The sequence below is a fragment of the Teleopsis dalmanni genome, chromosome 1 (assembly GCF_002237135.1).
Source record: "Teleopsis dalmanni isolate 2A chromosome 1, ASM223713v2, whole genome shotgun sequence".
In the NCBI taxonomy this organism is placed as follows: Eukaryota; Metazoa; Arthropoda; class Insecta; order Diptera; family Diopsidae; genus Teleopsis; species Teleopsis dalmanni.
The window spans coordinates 170,935,963-170,960,502 of NC_051846.1; the positions used below are offsets into that span (position 1 = coordinate 170,935,963).

Below are 24,540 nucleotides of genomic sequence, written 5' to 3' on the forward strand. Positions count from 1 at the left end.
CTTTATTCAATTTAGTTTACGTTCGAAATTGCCGTACCGAGACAATATTATATCAACAGAATGATAACACTTTTTAGTTGCACCTTATGCCATTAAGTATATATATATATATTATATATATATATATACTTTTTTTCTACCAATTTCAATTTGTGCAAAAATTGGCGTAGAGTTGTTACACTTATCAATGCGGTAACGGTGTTATAATATAAATTGCTTTATTTATCTCGCCGTCGCCTCAGCCTTCTTCCACTCCGCCTCCTCCACCTCCTCTGTGTCATCGTCTCATCATAGATGGTGAATTTCATGTAACGTCGATAAATTTCAATTTACTTAAATTGAAAATTGAGGAAAAAAAGTTAAAATTAAGTAATGATTACGCCAGGCATATAATATGCTAGTGTATCTGTGCAGTTAAGATGGCTTTGGCATCAATTTTATAAAGTATCTTACAAATTGTTTTTTTTTTTTAATAAATTTTTTTTTTACAATTTATTCGAACGCAATTTATTACACTAGAGCTAATGAATTTTTCAATTTATTGGAAATTATTAATGCATCCGATGGCAAAAAAAGATACTAGATATTTTCAAATTAAAATTACTTGCTCTAATATATGAAATGTTCACTATATTTGTCAACAGAATCTCGTAAAATGTATCTGTCAATAAAAAAGAGCACATTCAGTTATTTTTCTTGCTTCAATCAGATACACAAATATGATTTCGTTGATATCGGCACCAATCGGTATGAAGTCGCAATTTATTTTCGCTTAAATTTCAATTTCAAAATATTTATTTTTCTTATATTTACAATTTTTACATTTTCAATTAACGTCCAATATTTTCTTAATGTAAGAATTTAATTGTTTACAAAAATAATGAATTTCTACATTTTGTGAAAATAGAAAACTAATTGTTTTGTTTATTTGAAATCAAATATTGTAGAATTTAAAAATGGTTATTTAATTGTGTAAAAAGTAAAATAAAAAATATATACTGTATAGTTTAGTATATTTTTATAGCTTTAAATTGTTCAGTAAGTATATTTATTATTGTTAGGGGATGTGGCGCTGCTACCGTCGGGTATATTGTGCCTCCTTTTGGGTTTATAGTAGGTCTCTCAACCCTGTTGCGTCAATAAAAAGCAGTATGCACAGTTTTACTACTTTACATAGTTTTATTGTCTCTTCCGTAAGAATATACATTACCAGGAGCTTATACCGTATGTACATTAGCGCAGGGCATACTAACAGCACATGTGTGGCCGACTCCTCATTCTTTTCACAGAATCTACAGTTTGCATCTGCAAGTATACCCAGTCTTGTAAGGTGGTGTTTTAGTTCAGCAAGAATAACTAGAAAATCAAATATTATATTACTATTATTACTATTTCTTTTTGGTCACAAAGAATTATAGGATTTAATGAATTTAACAAAGTATCCTACCTTAGAGCAAAAGAACCTCTGCATTTTACCTCTCCAAGTTAATGTGGCTGCTAAAAATGCTGCTATATCACTTTTCCATGTTAAATTTGAATGATCTTTAGTGTAAGGTATTAATATAATTCAGTTATAAACTTTGATCTGGTCTAGCATGAAACAGCCATTACTTTGTAGCCATTCCAACATGCAAAACGGCTTTATATACAGATAAACTTTATTAAAATTGATTCTTACCTGATTAAAATTAATTAAAACCAATTATCCAGCATTATTCTATTACATCTGTTTAACGGCATACAACCAATATTATGCAGTGTTTCCATTTTCATTCATTTCCTTCTTCAGTGCTGCTCATATTGAAGTCATCGCAACATATATCACTAAATTTTTAACAAATCTTTTCAGTAATTACCTCAGATAGCATCATCTTTATGCTTTCAATTTTCAATTATTTAAAAATTAAAACAAAAATAAAATGATTTTTGTTGTTGCAATTTCGCTATTGATCGATAAAAATCTCTCTATTACAATAGAGACAATAGTTACAATAGAAACAATAGTTTATATTAAGAAATAAGTTTTTTTCGTCAAATATGAACATTAAAAATCTATCATCCCTATGGTTAATCTTCTCAAAAGCAAATTATCTTTCATATCTTTTCGGATAAGTTATTCTATTATAATTAATAAGTTCATGCATAATATGCTTCATTAAACTTTAGGTGAGAGCCTTTGCTTGCATTATTGTATATATTTGCTTGCAGTGTACACTTTTCAATAAATAATAATAATAAATAAATTACATGAAGATAATTTATAAAATTATAGCAAATTATTTTTACAATATTCGACATGTGAAACACTATTTTCAATAACTCTTCAATAATACTCAATTATAAATTTAGACGTACAAATTGACTCTTTAAAAATGAACCCAATGTCACATTGCTCTGGTTACTATTTCAAACCTATGGTAGTGTTAAACATACAAAACAGAATATCAATTTCTAGGTTCAAGCATTCACTCATTTGAAGTTAGAAATGTATACATATAACACCACCAACTGTTTGTTAATGGAATGGTTGGAAAGTATATAACAATATCGAGGGTAGAAACCCTAGTACAAAAATGATCTGTAATACTTTTGTTCTCTATTTAGGTACAAAAACCGAATCTGAGGTTTTTTAATTAAGCATTCTTTCACTCAATATCTATTCTTTATTTAAATTTTATTTTGTAGGTTTATATATATATAGGCATTTTGGTTCAATTGTTCACTAGTACTTGAATCGTGTTTGTTTTTACTTTTATTGTAATTGCTTTTAATACTGTTTTCTTTATCGATAATTTTATTTGGTGAAAAATATTCTTCTCTTTTAAAAAGTATGCATTTTACTACAAAAATCTGTGATTTGTTGAAGAACATCTGTTTTTTGTTGTCTTTCAATATTTTCTAGCTTCAATTCTTGTGCTTGACAGAAAATATATAACAATAGATTAACTTGTTAAAGACATACGCACGAATTCATTGCTTTCTATATTTTGATTCTCTATGGATGTGCTACCACTTATGTGTTTTCCACTTTATGATTTTACCTGTGCTATTTCGAGTATTTAAATATAAAATCAAGTTTTTACTTTGTTTGCTTATTAAGTGGTTTAATTAAACTGATTGACAAGTTGCTATATATACTATAGGGTTAGTAACGATAACAGGTACATATTAAGTTAAGGAAGGCGTAGTATGTAGACTCAATAAAGTAATAAACTTTATTTCATTTCTTCATTTCTTTTGTGTTCTTCAGTATAACTAATGGCGTTTTCGAATGGTAAGTCTGCATTTAATCTAAATTTACTTTCGATCTGTCAAATAGTGAGTGGACTCTTGCTGCCTCAGTAACCAGGTCAAGGGCTACATTTGGTATAATGTAGAACCTCTGACTTAATACACAGTAGCAAATCAGAGGTATCTAGGTTAATATCTGACTTTACAGAGCACTGAACCATAGGACGGCATGGAGCTAGACTTGGCCTTTCCTGTGTTATCTCCTGTAATGCGTATCTACCAACTCTCGAAGAAAGGACATCAGAACACCTGATGTGTCTATGTCTAGGTTTGGCCAGAACTAGGCTTAAGTTTTTGGGGACCCCTGCTTCAACACACTCGGCGATCTTTCTAGCATTGGCATTGGTTAGATTTTTGCATTTATAAATGCATCTGGCTGGTTCTAGCTTGACTTTCGCTCTACTACCCACTATCACTCTAGGTGACTGACTTTTTATCAGAGCTCAAAAATATCAACTTAAATGAAATAAATATACTACAAAGTAGAAATTGAAACTCAACTTATCACATCTTACAATATTTACCTAAGATATTTACCTAAATTTACTACTTAAGAAGCAAAAGATATTAATCTAGCTATAAAAGTATATGGTAAATAAATTTATTTTATATTCAAGTGTGAGTTTGTGTGATTGTTTCATTTATTTTTTAATTTATCATATATAATTTTTATTATTTAATGACTTTTATTATTACTTTTTTTTCTACAAATATATTGCAATTAAAAAAATATATCTAATTATCAATAAAATATTTATCTATTTCTGACAATGCATCCACATTATAAAATTACTCGATTATTTTAAAAAAACTACTTCCGCATCTATTGCATCTTTATATAATCTTACATAATTGTAATTTGTGCAATAAAATTAAAACTAAGATTATCGAAAACAAAAAGAAGCTGAAGAACAAGCACAAAAATTACTTGTAGCTCAGCATATGTTGGAATTAGAAAAAGAGAAGAAACAAGATGCGCGCTCGCCGACTTCAGAAGCGCCAACTGCTGAAGAACTGCAAGAGCAGGAAAAACGTTTATTGCAACAATATGCGATATCACCACAGAGTGAAACTATGATTTCAGCAGATGGTGATCAAATTACGGTGCATCACCCACGTGAAGAACCAAAAAAATCTAAATTGAAATTGCGGGATTTCTTTGTAGCGGAATTCGGTATTTACATACTTAATTGAATGAATGATTGTTGTTAGCTCTTTCACTCTCTTATGTAGTAAACGGATTTCAAATTAAATAAAAGCAAACAATTGTTGTTATCTTTGTCGTAAATTTGCTAATCGCTATTTGATTTGGATTAAATGCAAATAAAAGTTATTTTTTATTTGTTTTTAAAGTAAACTGACTTTTATGTAGCGCTAACAATTGTATCTTTTACCTTTAGACAATTTGAATACAAAAAGTGATAAAGTTTTTATGTATTTAAATTTTATAGTGTGTGTTTGTGTGTACGTGTGTCCTTTTTCATCCGTGATTGTTGTGATGTATTTGTAATTTAATTAGTTTTTGTATTTTTTCAAAATATTTCCATTTCTGTGCTGTTTTAGCTTTTATCAAAATTTTGCACATATATACCATATCTTTATTTTAGGTATATATAATATAATTAGTTTTCATCTCTATAAATATCTACTTCTTTACTGCTATTTCACCACTTCTCTCAATTCACTTTCTTTACTCCTTACTCCTTATGTGTATTGTTATTGTTTCTTACATAAAAAACTTATCTACTCATTTAAAACTACCACATAATAATCTTTGTACTTTTTTATATATAACTTCCATATTCCTTCTATTATCTGTAATAGTCGTATAATATAGTCGTATCATTTATATATACTCTTCTGAGTTTGGTTTAGAGTTAGAAATGTGAATATAATGTATGTAATAATGAAATTCACGATCTCGAGTAACGGGCTTGGTAATCGTATATTCGAATAATGGACTCGGTAATCGAATTCGAGTAACGGACTCCGCAATCAATTATTCGAGTAACGGACTCCGCAATCAAATACTCGAGTTACGGATTTGGTAATCGAATATTCGAGCAACGGACTTGGCAATCGAATGTTCAAGTAACGGACTCGGTAGTCCAGTAACGAAATCAGTAGTTCAGTAACGGACTCAGTAGTCCAGTAACGGAACCGGGTGTCCAGTAACGGACTCAGTAGTCCAGTAACGGACTCAGTAGTCCAGTAACGGACTCAGTAGTCCAGTAACGGACTCAGTAGTCCAGTAACGGACTAAGTAGTCTAGTAATGGACTAAATAGTCTAGTAACGGATTCGGTAATCCAGTAACGGTTCAGTAAAGGACTCGATAGTCCAGTAACGGATTCGGTAATCTAGTAACGGACTCGGTAGTCCAATAACGGATTCGGTAGTCCCTTAACGGACTCAGTAGTCCAGTAACAGACCCGATAGTCCAGTAACGGATTCGGTAATCCAGTAACAGACTCAGTAATGCAGTAACGGACTCGGTAATCCAGTAACGGACTCGATAGTCCAGTAATGGTCCAGTAAAAGACTCGGTAGTCCAGTAACGGTCCAGTAAAGGACTCTGTAGTCCAGTAACGGACTCGGTAATCCAGTAATGGACTCGGTAGTTCCGAAACAAACTCACTCGTTAGTCCACTAAAAGACTTACTCAGTAATCCAGTAACAGACACAATCGGTAATCCAGTAACGGACTGTAGTTAAGAAACAAACTCACTCGGTAGTCCAGTAAAAGACTCACTAGAGAATCCAGTACCAGATACAATCGGTAGTTCAATAACGGACTCACTTGGTAGTTTAGAAACGGACTTTATAGTTCAGTAACCGACCCACTTGTTAGTCGTAAATAGACAGTAACGGACTCACTTGGTAGCTCCAAAACAGACTTGATAGTTCAGTACCGGACTTTGTAATCCAGTAACTGGCTCGGTAGTCCAGTAATGGACTCAATAATCGATTAACATGGTAACACTGTAAATTATTATAATTAAATACATGTAGTTGAAATATATTTATTGTTGCTACTTTGCGCTGTTACTACGTTATTCCATTACCGAGAATGTTACGCGAGATCGTGGATACTTGTAATATTTTATAGAACATTGAAATTAAAAATTATGTTTAAATGTCTATATACTTCTTAAAAAATGTGTTTAACACGTTCTTAATGGTGTTGTAACTGTGATAGTATCTCTATTATTGGAGAAGTTTACTTGGTTTGTATTGGTTTAAACAAAGAAACGTAAAACTGGTAACTGCATTTAAGATCGTTCTATAATAAACTGAAAGAACCTAACATTTTTAATAATTTCTTCTATATTTAATTATTATTTTTTCTCAGTTTATATATATATTGTTCATTATCTATAATTGCTGAATATTGGATTTTTTGTAAAAACTTACCTTAAGAAAAATTAAATTATATTAAATTATAAAAAAAAACCATAATGTTATACATACATACATAGTAAGATGTTGAGATAATTTTATATTCTTTAAAATGATGAATTTAGAAATTAATCTGGTTGCAGTTCTTTCTTGATTTATTTAAATGCAATTAAATAAAAAACTTTACGTGCTAATTTACAGTAGTGAAGTACTACAATAAATTTTTTTTTAAATATTTTTATTAGTTGTATTTTTGGCTGACCATACAACTGTTTCGAGTATTGCCAAATACCCATAATCAGTGGTCTTGGAATTATTTCATATATTTATTTATTCATAAATAATGATTGCAAGTACTAAGAATTGAGCTTGTACCCTGTCAAATTTGAAGCTAAGAGTGAGCGTTTCATAGCCAACTAATCCAAATCCGTACTTGACTTATATGTTTAAACTTAAAGTAGTGTTAATTTTCTATCAAAGCTCATTAAAGCTGTGTTATATATGAACGTAATCAAAAACCAGCTATTGAATAATTGAATAATAATTGCAATTTAATAAAAAAAACTGACTATATTGCTTTAGCACTTTGTTATGATAACTGATTTGGAGCTATATATACAAATCTTTATCCAAATGTACCGAAAAGGTTTGATAAAGTGTGAACATAGTATAATAGTTACAATTTTCTTTTTTTTTGGATCATACGATCTAAATACGAGTATAGTATAATTGTTATAATTTTCGTTTTTTTTTGGAGCTCTTTAACTATTTTTTAATCTTTAAAACTTTTGCAGAAAGTGTTTTAAAAAAATGTTTGATATGGTTTCAACTCTTTGGTATAATATATAATTTAAAGTTATGTTTAGTCATATGTTCCATTTTTCATACAAAATCCATACAAAATTTTTTATCAAAATATGCTAAAACGGTTTCTTGCCTTGTTAAATCTAATTGTACACATAGTATAACAGTTAGAATCTTCGTCTTTTTGGTCACTCTTTAATTTTTTTTAAAGTTATTGTTCTTTAGCCTGCCAAAGTTCCACGTTTTTTAAGTACTGCTTTAAGTTTATGTGCAAATCTTATATCTAACATCCTATATACCATTGTTTTCATTGATTGACTAAGTCTTTCTTTTACTGCAATCTCAAAAATGTCTATATGGATACAATAATAATTTCATAACTTGTGTTATTAATTGCAAAGGATCGCTCGATTCTATACTAAGTGATATGATAAATTAAAACAGATATATTGTTATAGATAACAGAAATTGTAAAACTTTTGTTTTCATGAGATTAAAACCCATGTATTTCCTATAATTTTGTTATTAATTTCCTAATATATTTTCTAACATATTACGTTTTCATTTTGAATTTTATGGCACTTAGTAAAGATTAAAAATTTCATTATAGTGTAGATATACTGCAACTTGAAATCTATACGTTCGTTGTATGATGTCATAAGCAATCGGTGTTTACTATAATTAGTTGAAATTATTCTAATGTTTTTGTTTTTATAACAATAAATAAATTGTATTGTTAAATTACAGAAATTTAATTATACATTTACCATACTAACTAAGGTGTGAAAACAGAATGAAGAAAATTATTAAACCATGATTATAAATGCATTACTATGTAATCATAAATGGGAATTTCTATTTCGATATAAAATCCAATTTATAAAAATCACATTTTAACAAGAAAATCATATATTTACATTTCGACCGAAATCAAAATAAAAGAGTAAAATTATTATTCAACACCTTTTGGGATATGATTGTTGGAAGGAATATATATATAAAAAAATGAAGAAAAAAATTCTTTTGTGCTCGACACGCGACAAGTCAATTCTTAGTAATTTAGCGCCGCTGTCACCTCCCTGTACAGAAATGAGAAGATACATATTCCACGTGAAATACCGGTGAAACTAACTAAACTTGAAAAATAACACAATCCAATCAAGGTAGAAAGAAAATATCAATCACAGTTGTTAACATTGAGTAAACATGAAATTATAAGTTATATGTCTTCAATTTTCAAACAATTTGCGAAATTGAAAAGAAATTTCCAAAACGCACAGCGTGAAGGAAAAGCCTTTTCGATAATTTCGTTAAAATAGTAAAAATAAAAATAAATACTAAAAACTAAATTTTTCTTGAAATGTAACCAACCTAAACATAGCGTAAGCATTTGTACATTAAAAGTTCATGAAAACATTGAATTGATCGCTTGCAGCACGTAACAATTTTCCTCTTATTATTATAATTTTTCTTTTTTTTCCCTTTTTTTTTTCTCTCTAGAAGACAAGGTTACGTATACGTACAGACGAACCCCAAGCTAACGAGTTTAGCTTTTTTCCTATATAGTTTTATACTTTTATTTATATTATTTTCTATTTCTGTTATTCTGTTTTTTTTTTTTTGATTATATTCGCTTTTCTATATTCAAGGCATTGCTTGTTATAATTTTTCTAATATTATTATCATACTTACTTTCCCAGTTTGTTTACTTTTGCTGTTTGTGTACGTTTTGTTGAGGTACGTAACAATGAAAATTAGAGACAAAAAAAAACTATCTAAAGGTAGTTACGTACTCGAATTTACGTTTTTGATTCGGTATTTAAATGCTTTTATATAGTTAATTAACATATATAAAATCTGCAGTTGAAAATAGTTGGAATAAATGCAAGGGTATGGAATTTAACCTTTATAAATGTTAATTAGGAAAAGATGAAACGATAAGTAAAAGAGTAGTTCTTATCTAAATTGTAACAAATTTTGAATGAAAAATAAAATGAAATAGAAAATTGTTGGAATTAAATATATAACTATATAATTAATTGCAGATAGTGTGTAAAAAATAACTAACTTAACATCAGTTCAAAGATTAAGCTACCTAAAAATAAACTTTATAATTAAAATATGTCAAGTACGGTCAGTTGAGTCAGTTGGTTAAGATGCGCTGACTCTGAGCTTCAAATTTGGCAGGATTCGAGTTCGATACCTGGTACTTGCAGTCTCAAAAAATTATTTACGAATAATTAAATACAAGAATTATTTCCAAAAACATGGGTATGGGTATTTGGCAATAGTCGAAACGGCTGTATAGTCAGTCAAAAATTTAATTAATTAAAATAATATAAATGAATTTTGTTGTTGTAGTTCACTACTGCTCGAAAAAATATGATTATTTTAGCGTTAATTTTTTGTTCGTCAAACAGTAATAAAGAAGTAACAACCAAATTTTGATTAAACCTAATTATTATTGCTGAAAGCCACGCTTCTTATCGTGACAAAGAAGCTATTTACCTATTAAAAGTTGGAAACGGTCGAATAGAAAAGAAAAGACAAGAATAAAAATTTAGTTAATTTATGGAAATTTGGCTGACCATACAACACCATTTCGAGTATTACTAAGTACTCAACATATATGATTATAGGAAATATTCGAATCTTTATTTAATTTGTTTATAGTCCGTATATATGGTATAAATTGTTTGAACTGCAAGTGCCAGGCTTAAAACTCGTGCTTGTCAGTCTTCAATTTATATAGGTTAATGGATATATTTAGTCATCTTGGAAAACTGTAAAGCGAATTCGTTAAGGCCGACACGTGCTCTCCAACGATGATGCAGGCACGCTGTATTTTTTGGATGTTTGTGTCAAGATCTAATATATCCAATATACAATATCTATATGACCAATATCTAATATACTCTTTTTGGATATTAGTATCTCTCTTACAGCGTTAAAATTGGCATTTATACATAGAGGTAGCAATAAAAACCTGTATAGATATAAATTCTAGTCGGATCAGTAGATTCACCTGGATCTGTTTAAATAAAACTTATATCAGTCAACTGCTTAAATCAAAATAATAGTTGCAATCTATTTTCTAATGACTTTTGTTAGGGTTATGGCTTTGTGGGTGAGGAGGAAACTGTACACCATATCATGCGTCAGTGTCCATGTACTAAATGTTCTATAATGTTTTTTATGCCCTTATTCTGACGACTTCTACAGAAGTCCCTGTTGACTCATCAGTATGTTGACTCTTTTAATACTAAAATTTGGAGAGTGTTAGTTATTTTATACCATATGTTCGTTTAGAGTTGTTTGGGTACGTGACGAATTTAAGACTTAGTTATTGGAAAATTGTATAGTACCTTGCATACTTAACAAAAAACAGCATCTAATAAAGAATGTGTGCATATTGACTTAACACCATATTGTTAGTTCATTTATGACATATGTTCGGCCAGAGTAGTGTGGGTATGTGGCAGAATTACGACTGTTAAGCTGTTAAAAAATTCTTTAGAGAGCACTTTATTTTTACTTTTTTAATGCATTTTTTATATCTTGTTTGACCGTGCGTGCAATCCTATTGTCAGATATTCTTTGGTTTAATTAATTTTGTTATAACCGTTAATACTTTTTATTAATTTCTTTTTACTATTATTTGATTTTAATATTTTTAATTAAAAATATTAAAAATTAATATTAATTTCCACACGGCATTCTTAGTTAATTAATTAGTGTTCCTTAAACGTTATATCATAAAGTTCTTCTTACAGATTTTATTGAGAGCATAAAAGTGTTTTTTAAATTTAGTAAATGTGTTTTAAAAGAGATTTTTCGAAAAGTACTGAACTACAACAACAAAAACACATTTTTATATTATTTTAATTAATTGAATTAATTGAATTTTGGCTGACCATACAGCTGTTTCGAGTATTGCCAAATATCCATCATCAGTGGTTTTGGAAATAATTCTTGTATTTTAATTATTCGTAAATAATTTTTTGACATTGCAAGTATCAAGAATCGAACTTGTGCCCTGCCAAATTTGAAGCTCGGAGTCAGCGCAAATTTTTCTGGAGTTTTGTTAATTTGCTGTGAAAGTTTTATAAAGAAATTCACTTGTTGTGTTTATATTAGAATGAAATCATAAACCAGTTGTAGAATAATTGAATTAATTAATTATATTTTTATTTTCAATTATAAAATTTTAATACTATTCTTTCTGTAGAGGCATTATTTGTTGCATGATTGATATACATATTCTTTTTTATGTATAAAACCCAATCTAGGAACGTTAATACTGAGGAAGTCATGCTAATGTTACTCTATGAGTCGCACGAGCTTTTTAACTTTTATTGCTTTTTATTTATTTTTTTCTATTATTTTATATTAATATTTTTAATTAAAAGTATTAAAATTTAATATTAATTTTCACACGGCACATTCTTAGTCAATTAATTACTCTTCCTTAAACGTTATATTAAATTCTTCTTATAGACTTCGTTGAGGACATAAACGTGTTTGATAAATTTAGTAAACTTTTTCTTAAAATATTTTATACTTTAATTTGTGATCAAAATTATTATATTATTATTTATTAATTTAATTGGCTAATTGGTCATTTAAATAGAAATAAATCATAGAAAAGCTGTGATTTATTGTTTATATTTACAAACAAATTATATTTTATTAAAATATTTGTCCGATATTTTGACTATATTCGATAGACATCTTTAGGGACATAATCCCTTACTATCATCGATGACTATCATTGATGACTATCATCGATGACTATCATCGATGACTATCATCGATGACTATCATCGATGACTATCATCGATGACTATCATCGATGACTATCATCGATGACTATAATCGATGACTATCATCGATGACTATCATCGATGACTATCATCGATGACTATCATCGATGACTATCATTGATGACTATAATCGATGACTATCATCGATGACTATCATCGATGACTATAATCGATGACTATCATCGATGACTATCATTCCTGAAGATAGATTCTTGAAAATAGTCAAAATATGGAGTATTTTTATTTATTTAGTATTTTAAGAAAATATAATTTGTTTTGATTCTTGAAGATACTCAAAATATGGAGAAAAAGTATTTTAATAAATTATAATTTGTTTTGATTCTTGAAGATAGTCAAAATATGGAGAAAAAGTATTTTAATGAAATATAAATTGTTTAGATTCTTGAAGTCAAAATATGGAGAAAAAGTATTTTAATAAAATATAATTTGTTTTTAAATATATATAATAAATTATAGTTTTTTTTTAAATTTATATTTAAATGACCAATTAATTAGTCCGCTAATAAATTATTATGTAAACTTTTTTTAAGGATCTAGTCTTTAAACATTATATCATAAAACTCTTCTTACAGATTTCCATAAAGGACATAAATGTGTTTCATAAATTAATTATTTTTTTTTTTTTAAATCGAGTATTTTATGAAATATTGAATACGTTTCTCTTTCCTTACCTTTCATAAAGATTTTCCAAAAATTTAATTGACTGACAAAACCAAAATTTCATACTTACCCATCCACCTCTCTCTTGTTTGTTTAAAAAAGATTTTGCATGTAAACAAAAATTTAATTTTAATAAAATATACATTACCAACACTCTGAACCCTTAACCCCACCCCACGCAGAAACTGTGGTGGGTCATTAATGATGTTTTAACAAATTAGATTAAAAGTACAAAAATAACTGAGGAGTATTTACATATGCAAAATGTAAATTTGTATCTAATAGTACCCAAATGATTCTTTGCTTGTTTACCCGTACGAGTCGAGTATGAATGCGAATGCGAGTAATATGCGTGCCTATTTTACGTTTCGTGTTAGTTTGCTATGGTGTCACATGACATGACACTGTAAACACAGTACAAAGTATTTTGTATTTTTTTAAGTTTCATACATAACTTTTACTAAATTCGTGCCACTGGCACGTAAACACCACAAAAGTTGAAGAACTTTAATATGTTGAGCCTGAGCCCAATAATAAAATAGAGTACACAAGTACACATGTAGTATCTAACGGTGAAGGAAACTCATTAAATTTATGCACAGCGCTTATAAAACAGATACTCCCGTATAATATATATATATACAAATATGACTTTATAGAAATGAGCATATACAGTTATACGAGTATATATACCTATAGGTATATGCTTCGTTGTCTGTGGATGGCAGCAATAAAATTTGCACTTATTATTAATAAAATCTACACATTTTGTAAGCGAATTGCGGCATTTTCGTCGCGTCAGAGCTTTAATTTTTCACTTTTGGTATTAGACTTTTCAATGTGAGTGCAGATATAACATATATAATGTTGTAATGTAAAATGTATTAAAGTGGAACATGCATAGGTAAAAGGATTTTCAAGGTCATGTGCACATGGCTTCCTTTTTGCTTTTGTTAAACGATTTTGTTGTTTGTACGGTGCCTTTCGGACTATCATGCTTTATAATAGTTCTGACCTTTTGGCATACTTTATATATATATAATTTTAATAGGCATTGTTTAAATACATGAATTTAGCTAAACGAAGAATTATTATACATTCATAAATTATTTTGTCAGGAATAATACACTATTAAATATTTCACTATACTACAGCACAGCACACAAGCAGATAAATAGATTTATTCTTTCAAGAAATTTTAAGTTATTTATGATTATCAAGATTTTATTGTCTTAACACTCATAAAACATGAAGTCATGAATTTTATATTATTTGATTGTGCAATAAAAAAAATATTTTTTTTATGTTATGACAGAAAAATGTTACTCATACGTCATGATGTACCAGTCTGTACAAACGGTTGTAATATAGAGTTGTAAAAGTAACAATGCAGTTTTAAATAGAATATTAAAGTACACACTTTATATAAAATAAAATACAAAAAAAATAAACGATTTTTCAATATATTAAATTTAAGTTTATATTTTAGTCTTAAATTTACATACGATACGCTGTAATGACATATCCTTTTGTTTCCAATTGTGTCACTTGCGTTGCAAAATTTATGTGAAGTACGAAAACTGGCAGGCAAATGTTGTATATTTAATTCAACACGTGCATGATTTTGAGAATTTTCCGAAAGTAGTACAATGTCACAAAAAGAATGACTCAAAAACCCCCCACCCAAAAAAAATGAAACTTATTTAAAGTACTGTAAAGAACAAGAAGCAGAGTAACTAAATGGGCGTAGTAACTCTGTGAAGAGTACTTCAATAAAATATACTCACTCCAACTTATATATATATATGGAGTAAGATAAGAAAGTGTGTATTTATATGTGTGTATTTTATGTGCATTTGTGTGTATCTGTGTGCTTTGCTGCTTCAAGTTTATTCGGGTTTTTTTTGCAGCATGTAGTGCAGTAATTTAAACTGCTCACAAGGGACTTAAGTATCCTGAAAGGCGCTTGATATATAAGCGCAGCGTCAAAAAGGCGGCAACAAAAAGTTTCTCTTTATAAATTTTTTTTAATATCGTTTTTTTTTGACAGCCAAAAAGTTTTAATTCAGTTTTATATTCACGTCTTCCTCAATATCTATTCAGCATATTTTCTTTATTTTAAAGTTATTCTTTGAAATATTATTACAACTCAATATAAGTTTAAAATTAAAGGATTTCATAGAAATAAAAGTTGTTATATACACTTTCGTGTAACAAAAAACTGAAAGCTCAAAATTGATTAAATAGTTTTTAAGAAAAGAATTTGGTGTTAAGAATTTGGGATCAAATCTTAAAATTCAATTTAATTAAAAAATAATTCTCAATAATGACTTGAGTTTTAAAGCTTTAATTTTATTTCATCCAAAACGATATTTCGTTTTCATCATTGAGAGAATGACTTAACGAACTGCAATTTTCAGATTGTCATATTTTTGTATATGAAATTGAATTATATTAAACCAATGGAATATACAAAATTCACCCCAAATAACTATTATTATATCATCTATATTCTGTTTATCCATTCTATGCCTACACTATACCAATTTCAATGACATTCATCCTAAACGAATGCGCCTTCTGTTAAAACTAAACAAATCATATATATTGTCTTTCCCAATCCTTATTACTCATGCAAAAATTATTATTATTCTTTTGGAAATCCTATAATATATTTAATATTATTTTTATTATATTTATTATTTTAGAGGGTTTTTCGAATAGCAAAGAAAGAAATAAAGGACAAACACAAAAAATTATAATATTTTTTTCTTACAACATGGTTATTGTTCTTGTTTTTTAATGTATTTGAAGTTAAAACTTTCACATTAGTGTAGTTATTTTAATATAATTGAGGTTATTAAAAAGACTTTTGCTAAAGCACCTGAAAAACATATCGAAATTAATCTTTATATAGGAAAGTTGTTTAGCTCTTCTATAAAAATTCAAATATTCATTTGAGAAAGCAAGGGCATGAACTAGGTAGAAAGGACGATATAGAAGGGGAAGGGGTTACGGCTAACTAGCGGGGGTTGAATTAACAGTATACTTTGTGACTAGGGTCACGAAAGCCGCGGTTATATAAGGGGATAGTGGAGAGGTTATGGTCCACTTCATCGAAGTAGTGTGTTAGGTATTGGGGTGGCTTATAACGCAAAGCTAGAACAAGGTCTTCTGAAAGAGTGATAGGAGTAGAGACGTCGGGGGAAGGTCACGGACCTCACCTCATTATAAGCTTGGCTAAAGATTCAAGTTAGTTTTCAATCTCCGAGTTTTTCCTCGTACGATAACACAGCCCTTACCTTTGGATTGTCGTTATAACCTAATCTAGTCTAGGTAAAGAAGCTAAAGATTATACCAAAATTCGAATTTTCATATTAAAACTAATTTGGGTTTTGAAGATTGGAATAAAAATAGTTATTGTTGTTATTGTTGCTTTAAACTTCCTTTCGAATGATAAAACACCAACCATTCATCAATAGTGAATGGCATTACTGTCGATTATGAGTAACTTTCGGACATTTCTTGAAACTTTGTTAGTAATAATAGCGTTTAGTTAAAAAAAATAAGACAAACTAATACTAATATTGTATTTTAATCATCATTTTAGTTTTTAATATTATGGTCTTAATATATTATAATTATTTAATGTTGGGTGTAGTTACATTGCTTTGTGTTTTTCCATATTTTCCATTGTTTTAACAAATGTTTTTGTTCAGAAACTGTTTATTGAATAATTGATATACAACTATTTTGGCAGCTGGTTTCGAAACATAAGTTTTATCTTAAGCTATAGTAATGATTACTTCATACAAAAAGTGTTTTTTTATTTGATTTGTATTTTCTGTTTTTTATTTATTATTTTTTTATTATTCATATATATATGGTTTTTATAAGCTTTTAAATATTAAATTTTTATGAGAATTGTTACGTGCAATGTAGTAATAATTTTATTATATTATTTATTTTAATATTACGATTATAAAACAACTTTTATCGTACCTTATTCTGCTGGCACCTTGTTAAGAATAGAGACATATATAAGGGTATTATGATGTTCATAATACTTATTGTAAAAACATACATTAAGACTGAAAAGTTTTCGGAAATTCTCATTTAAAATTCGCGCGCTGTATATTTTTCGATATTTTAAGTTTATGTAGTTTGGCAGCACTGTCCTTAATTACTATGCCAAAAATGAGCTCGATCTGTCAGACAGTTCGTTTACGGCAGCTGTTGAAACCAGTTCACCTCAGTAGTGCGTTGCGAAATGTCTTCGACGGTCGTACGACCGTCCTGGAAGGCTTTGTACCACTCATAAACTTGAGTTTTCGATAAAACTGATTCCCCATAAGCCTTTTGTAGCATTCGCAACGATTCTGCACACGAAATTTCGTTCGAAACACAAAATTTGATGCAAACTCTTTGTTCAATATTTTTTTCCATTGTTTTTTTCGCAACGCCCTACTGAGGTGAACTGGTTTCAACAGCTGCCGTAAACGAACTGTCTGACAGATCGCGCTCATTTTTGGCATAGTAATTAAGGACAGTGCTGCCAAACTACATAAACTTAAAATATCGGAAAATATACAGCGCGCGAATTTTAAATGAGAATTTCCGAAAGCTTTTCGGTCGTATAATGTAATAAATTATCTATTATTAAATTATAGAAAAATGAAAGTATTCTATAAAAAATTAAAGGTTTCAGAAGTATTTATATCTATATCACAGCATCACTTGTTTACAACTACCAAGTACTGTTCACTACTTTGATTTGATTTTACCACATGAAAGAACAATGGACAAATTTAAATCCCATAATCACTTACTAAGAGAACTACTAATACAATTACAGAATCATTACTTTTATTTAAATTACATTACTCGTACGGACAGTGGAAAGATATATCCTACAATAACAATAGATAGAATACCGACGGGACCATTAATTCTGTCCCATAAAGAGGAGGTGTCCATTTAAAAGAATGTATTTTGTATGTGAAATCAATATTGGGCACTAGAAACATGACATTGTTAAGATAGTTGTCAGTTTATGATACTATTCGTTTAACAAAGTTCTATATATCGGGTATTTTTTTAGCTGGTTTGACAGTTGAGAATATCGAACTGTGTTGACATTTCTGTACAGTAAGGTTTGGCAATTCATCATGAATTGTTTAATGCTAGAACAAAGCTTCCAAATTGTGGTAATTCACCTTGAAATAATTAAATCTGTTCGCGAAATCTATAGAGTTCTTCGTCGAAGAATTGTGTTTAGTGTTGAAACTTATTTCTAGTTGAATGGTTATGTCTTCAATCCTCAAGCCGCTAATGGATGAATTGTTAACATTCATTAAAAATGACTGTTTGGTGCGGTTAACACGCTGGCGGCGTCATCGATCCTTATTTCTTTCGAAAGAATAAATGAGGAAGAAGCTCCCGTTACGGTGAATGACGAGCGTTATTGAGCCATGCTGACTGTAATTTTATTTCCTAAAATTATCAGTTAAACATTGATACAACGACGATATTTAGTTCCAACAAGGTTGTGGAGCAACTTGCCATATAACGCTCTAAACAATCCATTTATTGCAAAAACATATCGAATTGTTGGTAACCACTTTATTTCCAGAAGTGGTCCGTGCTGTTAACTGTCTCCCAGGTTCGTGTGATTTATTGCTTCTCGATTACTTTTTAGAACACATCAGTAACTCTTGAAGCATTGGAAACCAATATCAATGCCACAGTTGACGCCTTACGGTCACCATTATTGCAAAAAATAATTAAAAATTAGACTGATCGTATGGACCATGTAACTCGTAGCTGCGGCGAACATATGCCGGAAATCAGATTCAAAAAATAAATGCCATTAAATTATTAACTAGATTATAATAAAAACTATTTAATTCCAACAATATTTCTGTCTTGTATAATCATTTTAAGTTCTCATGGAGCTAAAAAAACGTCCGATATAACATTTGAATGGTTTAGAAAAGTTTATACGATTTATATATCACCCCGTTAGTATATAATGCAAATATTATATATTTACTCTTAGAAGACTTTTCAAGGTACCATAGTATATTCGGATGAATGACATCCTCAGGGAACTCAAGATTGAACCGATCAAAAAATACATGAAGGATAGAGCCCTGATATTATTTGCGAAAACTGACAGACTTACCAACATCGCGTTATCGAATCTCAGAATGGTTACAGGCTCCTCGGTGAGGTATGCAGATCTAAGGTCAATTATTGTTTAGTCTGATGAAGGGATTAACAATAATCCAGTCAAGAGGGCTTTTGAATATACCTCGGTTAATAAAGAGTAAAAGTGCTTAAGTGCACTGGCTCAAATAGCTTCAACATACATAAATATTGTTTATAAAAAATAGTTCTTTAAGTTTTAAAATGTATGTTTTTCAGTTTCGTAAGTTTCATTAAGTTTTCTTTTACTTTCCATTTTAAATGAGTAAACAAGGTATTAATCCATTATGCCAACATATGACAAATTAGCTTGCAGAAAATAAAGAGCTTGCAAATATTTTCCTTGTATAAATGCTGTCAACACTTTCGATTCACATAAAAACAATCGATCGATAGTTAAATCAACCGAAATGTGTATCTTAACGTATACTTACAAACTGTGGCAGCAAAGTGCGCTTACAACGCTTGCAACGCACATAACCAAGCAATTTAACTTAACGTCAGAGATTTCCACAATATGGGAATTTGTGCCACACCCAGCTGACTGCCACAATCATCCATTATTTTATATTTTCTACTAAGTTGATCCCTTTATTTTCTGCCATTTTCGTCAGAGTTTATCTTTGCATTGCAGTGTTGATTATATCGATTATCTTATTTTACAACATTTGTATACATGTAAAATAATTTAATTGCCCACACTTCGGGGATAATCAAGCACATTTGAGAGTGTAAAATAAACACTTCACTTTAATTATTTTATCAATATTTACATTAAATATTTTTACACATTTTATTATTATTTCTTTTTTAAATTTTTATATATTTTATGTGTAGTCGTACTTGTTGTACTTGTGTCTTGCATCTACTGAATGCATAAAAATAGTTTTTATATAGCTCGGTTCAAGTGGTTTAATATTTCTTTTAAACTGAGTTTTTTTTTACTTGACCTTTACAATTCGAATGGAATGAATATTGCAATATATTTAGTTAATGCGAGTATGTATATACATTTCTTTTACCTATTTACCAAAACATTTTTGTGTTTAGAGCCTGTAATAATTGCATTTTTGCTTGTGCTAGTTCAGGCGTTTTGATGGGTCTGAAGTGCTAGTGAGGTGGGACTAAGTATGGCCTTTTGTTGTAAATTCGTTGTACTTGGTTTTATTCTGGTAACAGTTGGAGCTGATATTGTTTCAGTTTTAGTATTTTGTGTTTTTATTTTTCTATTTCGTTTCATTAATAGTAAAAAAAGTTAAAAAGGTTGCTTTTAATACCATCTATGTGATAAATATGCAGTTTTCAAATTTAAAACCTCAATATAGAAAAGTTTTAATGAAAGTGACTTAAAGTTCAAAGTTGAAATATAAAACTGGGTCTTAAGAAATTAAATACTTATAAAAAAAATATAAATAAAAGAGAGAAAATCAATGCAATACAGTAGAATAAGGGTGTATACATTAGTTATATTGCGTGCTTCACGTGAAAACTGACTTAAGTTATCTTTAAAAGCTAAACATGCGGAATGATTATAGGTAGAGACTATTGTGATATTTGAAAGTATTGTGATGGGTATATGCAAACGCTGATAATTATACTTTAATTGTATCCTACCATACCTGATATAATTGACGTTATAAATAACACACTAATAAAATGATAAATACATAACGCCTATTGCTATGGCGCTTTTACTCTAAAATTGCTAATATTTTCGTTATCATTATTAGAATCTCTGTAAACTTGTTTTTCATAGGTGTCAACACAAACATTCATAGCATAGTTCGTTTTAAAAAAATATATGCCAATAATTCTACTATTCCACAAAGTACACCAAAATCGATTCATTATAAAATGTCGAAAAGTACTTAATATAAACCAGCTGTCAATAAATAAAATGTTACCCAGTAGGATGAGTGCTGCGAACTTAAAACTCAATTTTCTTAAAAAAAACATTCGGATAAAACAGGTTAAAAAATCATAGAAGATTCTAGTGGATCGTATCGTATCGTATCAATATGACTAGCTTTATTTTAATTGTTACCGCAGATGGTATTCAGTTTTATTGTAACTAGCAGCACATCTCGTGATTTTGATATACCAGTAAGAAAATGTCTTGAATGCAACAGTATCACTCCTAAAATTCTTAGTGAGTCATTGAATATTGATCCTAAATCCATCGGCAGCTCATTTGCTGATGTTGGTAAGTCAATGCAATAGCATTCTAAATATGCTAACAATACTTCAGGAAATATTGATAAATTTATCATCATGAGTCCTAACATATTGGTAGAAGTTGATATGGATAGAAGTGGCAAAATGCATCCTGAATCCAGTAGCAGTGTTTCTGCTAGTTGAATTTATTTTCAACAGCATTTCTAGAAATCGTAGTAGCTCAATGAAAAATGATGCACAATTTGCCAGAACCTCTATTGTAAATATTAGTTAATTTTTAAAAAAGCAATCTAAACAATAGCTTATCCAGAACCGTTAGTGTATTATTAACGAAGCGGTCTGAGTGCACCAATAGCGATCTAAATGTATCGGTAGTATATCTAGAGATAGTGAATCAGTAAAAAGCGACAAAAATACTTTAGGGATATACGTGAAGATCTAAGTGAACTATTGGACAAGGATTCTATATCAACCAGTAGTGCAGCATATCTAGTGATGTTGGTAAACCAGTAAATAAACGTCCTCTTCAGTTTTAAATTATATTAAATAAACTGACTGTTTTATGTAGTTGGGTTTTACTGCAGTTTCTTGTTTTTAAATCTGATGGTATAAGCCCTGTAGATAATATATGACTGAGAAGAAATTAAAAAAACTGATACTGCGTGCGACTATGCTACATATCATTTAGTGTTGCTGATATCGTCTATGATAGTCGATAAAGAAGATATACACAACATTTATCATAATTGTTGTTTCGGTTTTTGGAGATAAAGTTTGATTCTGAATATTATAGTGACGTATATATATTAAATCTAAGATACAAAAGCATATAAGATTATAGTGGAAAACACTTTTGGCTTTATATGACATTATATGACCAAGTAAATGTAGATGTTTTGTAATATATTTTGATATTGATATTGAATTCTTGAAAAAAACTGAAATAATAATCATATAGTTTCTAAGAATTATATAGAAAAATAAAATATAAAATTTAAAAGGTTAAAATATTATATTTCATTGTAACACTGAATATTTTTAAAAATACCTTTGTTTAGTATATATATACATAATATATGGTTTTCATTATTTCTGTTTTTCATTACTTTTTCCAATTTTTATTTCATTTAATGTGTTGTTTATCATGTAAATACATTTCATTGCCATTTTAAATAAAAAAAAATTAATTTTCACGAAATGTTCATTTACTTCAATTTGATTTTTTATTTTAATACTTGTGTTAACGTGTCTTACTTATTGCTTAATAAAATCTAGAATAATTTTCGTAATTCACAGACGAAAACATATTTTTTTTCTTTAAATTTAGAACACCGTATGAATCACTAGATTTTTCGTTATCTTTATACTAAATTTATTTTTATTGAGTTTAATAAACTACATGTGACGGTAGCCATAGTAGAATTTTAATCATTTTTTATTGCTTAAACAATTTATTGGGTGATAAATGTTTAAAAAAGCCTAATAATTTCTAAACTAAACATATAAGCTTCACATGAATGAATTTAAAGTATTATAATAAATAAGTTAATTAATTACGTTTTGTAATAATTAAATTGCACTTCTGAACACTGAATTTAAAATAACGAACTTTCCATTTTATAACATTAAGCTTACTACAAGCGAATTTTATGGATTGTAAATAAAATTAAAAATAAATAACATTTTTTAGTATATTCAACTTAAACATTTAATTAATAAATTTATTCAATTTATTTGCAACACAGCAACGAAATTTTAATGGATTTTATCATTAAAATTATTTGTACATAATAAACGTTGAAAATAATATATATACTTAATATAAATGTATGTACGTATTATAAATATACATATTAAATATAAATACACATAATAAATATAAATATATATATTAAAAATAAATATATACACATATTAAATGTAAATATATATATTAAATATAAATATATATATAGTTTATAAATATATATATTATTTATAAATATATATATTATTTATAAATACATATATTTAATGCAAATAGATATATTAAATACAAATATATATATTAAATATAAATATATATATTAAATATAATTATATGTATTAAATATAAATGTAGATATGAAATTTTAATAGATTGTATCATTGAAATTATTTATAAATAATAAATGTTGAAAATAATATATATACGTAATATAAAAATACATATTAAATATGAATAAAAAGTATAATTATTATATAATAATATAATTATATATATATAGTATAATTATATATATATATTTAATATAAATATATATATATTAAGTATAAATATATATATATTAAATATAAATATATATATATTAAAATAAATATATATATATTAAATATAAATATATATATATTAAATATAAATTTATATATATTATATATATTCATATTCTAAATAACGAATAAAAGTCCATATGAATATATGTTACTTTTAAGGTTTTACAAATTATTAATTTTATAAATTTTTTTTTTTAAATTTCCAAAAGTAAATAATTTTTTCCACATTTCTGAATGACGTCATTGCATTATGTGTATACATATATTCTTTCAATAATACATACATATATAAAAGAAGAAATACTTTCATATTTTTAAATGTTTGTTTATATTTTCTTTATATTCATTATATGCCAACTGAACAGAGGAGGTCGCTTTATTTGTTATAAATTTTTTGTATATTTGATAAGATAGCAAAAATAAGAAAGTACAAAATTTGATAGAAATCGACTTAAAAAAATTAAAGCTAAGCGATAACACACAAGGGAGAGTGAAAAAAAAAATAAAAATTGTTTTAAAACTTCTTTAGCAAAAAATGTGATTTTTATATTAAACAAATTTATTAAATCTAACTTTTATGAGTATTTTATCATATACGTTTTTTTTTGCAAACAGTGCCATAATAATTGTATTTAAAAAAACAAAAAAAAAATAAAATAACTGCATAAAGAGGCTTTGATTATGAAGAATAAGATAAAAGTTTATTCACAAACTTAAATTGGTATTTTTAGGTGTTAAAGTATAAAGGAGTAATCTTTCAGGAATGAATAAGGAAAGATTTTATTCAATCTATGGTCCAATAAATGGAATTTCTCACTATTTATTCCTGTCATGTAATTTTTTAAAAATTTTTTATGCTTTAACAAAAA

General features: G+C 28.0%; 1 protein-coding gene across 2 annotated transcripts in view; it reads left to right on the forward strand.

Annotated features, from left to right (window-relative positions):
• LOC119670121 (serine/threonine-protein phosphatase beta isoform) overlaps window positions 1-24,540 on the forward strand; it is a 58,317-nt gene that overhangs the window by 9,900 nt on the left and 23,877 nt on the right. Inside the window, exon 2 of one of the 2 annotated variants that reach the window (XM_038080251.1) lies at window positions 4,175-4,465. The exons of the other annotated variant lie outside the window; for it this stretch is intronic. Coding sequence (XP_037936179.1) covers window positions 4,175-4,465 — 291 coding nt within the window. The remainder of the gene's footprint in view (window positions 1-4,174; window positions 4,466-24,540) is intronic. 2 annotated transcript variants of the gene reach the window in all.